Source organism: Phalaenopsis equestris, unplaced genomic scaffold (assembly GCF_001263595.1).
Source record: "Phalaenopsis equestris unplaced genomic scaffold, ASM126359v1 Scaffold195581, whole genome shotgun sequence".
NCBI classification, from domain to species: domain Eukaryota; kingdom Viridiplantae; phylum Streptophyta; class Magnoliopsida; order Asparagales; family Orchidaceae; genus Phalaenopsis; species Phalaenopsis equestris.
The window spans coordinates 1-1,321 of NW_018215530.1; the positions used below are offsets into that span (position 1 = coordinate 1).

The 1,321-nt window shown below is 41.4% G+C and overlaps 1 protein-coding gene across 1 annotated transcript; it reads left to right on the plus strand.

Annotated features, from left to right (window-relative positions):
- Nucleotides 1-376: 376 nt before the first annotated feature.
- Nucleotides 377-1,291, plus strand: LOC110035045 (plastocyanin-like). Its single transcript, XM_020739283.1, has one exon. The coding sequence runs from the start codon at nt 664-666 to the stop codon at nt 1,171-1,173; it is 510 nt and encodes a 169-aa protein (XP_020594942.1). The 5' UTR covers nt 377-663; the 3' UTR covers nt 1,174-1,291.
- The last annotated feature ends 30 nt before the right edge of the window (nt 1,292-1,321 follow it).

Sequence of the window (1,321 nt, forward strand, 5' to 3'; positions counted from 1 at the left end):
ACATGACACAATACATCATACTATATCTTGGTCAATTTAGAACACCAATGCCAATTTTAAAATCAAAAAATCTTGTGAGTTCATTGATTTGATGAAAATTGATAATATCTTTTATTTAAGGATGTTTGTGCAAACCTCTACAATTGGTTTACTTGATTAAGTTCCATAAGTAGGATATAACTGTTGCCTTCATTGTATTGGCCTCGAAGATAAGAGAATCCACAACATAACTTTTCTATTTGTAATTAGACAAAATTTAATTAATTTGATGTAATATTGTATGAAATATATTCCATTTCTTATGTCCATTCTTCCTTTCCTTTAATTTTGGCCGTGTGTTCTGTAGACCCACATCATTGGTTCGTTTGATCAAGAATACAAACAACTTCCCAGTCCATTATCATTCAACGGAAACGTCCAAAACACGCGGCAAAATTTCAGGCTTCGAGACACCTGGAACACTACGGCATGCCCTGTGCTGCCACGTTGATTCAATCTCAGCCCCCACACACCTCATCATTTCCAATCAAAAATGAAATCCAACCCAATCCAAACGCAATCCAGCTGACCGCTTGCCGTACACAAAAATAAGCAGCCCCTATCATTCCTTCAAACATATAAAACATAGCACCATCTAACAATTTTCTGCAGACCTGCATTCCAATGGCCAGCCTCACCACTGCAGCACTCACCATCCCTTCCTTCACCCGCCTAAAACCCGGACGCATGACATCCTCCATGCCTAGATCAATAAGCCATGCCAAGGCATCTCCAACCAAGCCGGAGGTGTCATTCCACGCCTCTCTAAAGCAAGTGGGTGCAGCTGTGGTTGCAACAACCATGACTGCAATGCTTGCGAGCAATGCTCTTGCTTTCGATGTGCTTCTCGGGGCCGATGACGGCTCGCCGGTTTTCGTCCCCAAAGAGTTCAGTGTGTCGGCCGGGGAACTTATTGTATTCAAGAACAATGCAGGGTTCCGTCACAACGTGTTGTTTGATAAGGATAAGATACCAACCGGCGTGGACTCTGCTGTCATCTCAATGAAGGCAGGGGAGCTGCTTAATGCGCCTGGGGAGAATTATGGCGTGACTCTGATTAAGAAGGGCAGCTATACTTTCTATTGTTCTACGCATAAAGGAGATGGTATGGTGGGCAAAGTGACCGTTAACTGATTTGAAGTTTTGCCTGAATCAAGTCATCTATATTCTGTAATTTTAGTGGATATGAGTAAAGAGTTCTTGTTTAGGGTGATTTGTCACCTGTGTTTTGTACCTCTAAACATAGTCTTTTTCTTAGAATATATATCTTTTTGTTTTCTTT

Coding starts and splice junctions, on each gene's coding strand:
- LOC110035045 (XM_020739283.1), top strand. CDS start 664: ATGGCCAGCCTCACCACTGCAGCACTCACCATCCCTTCCTTCACCCGC.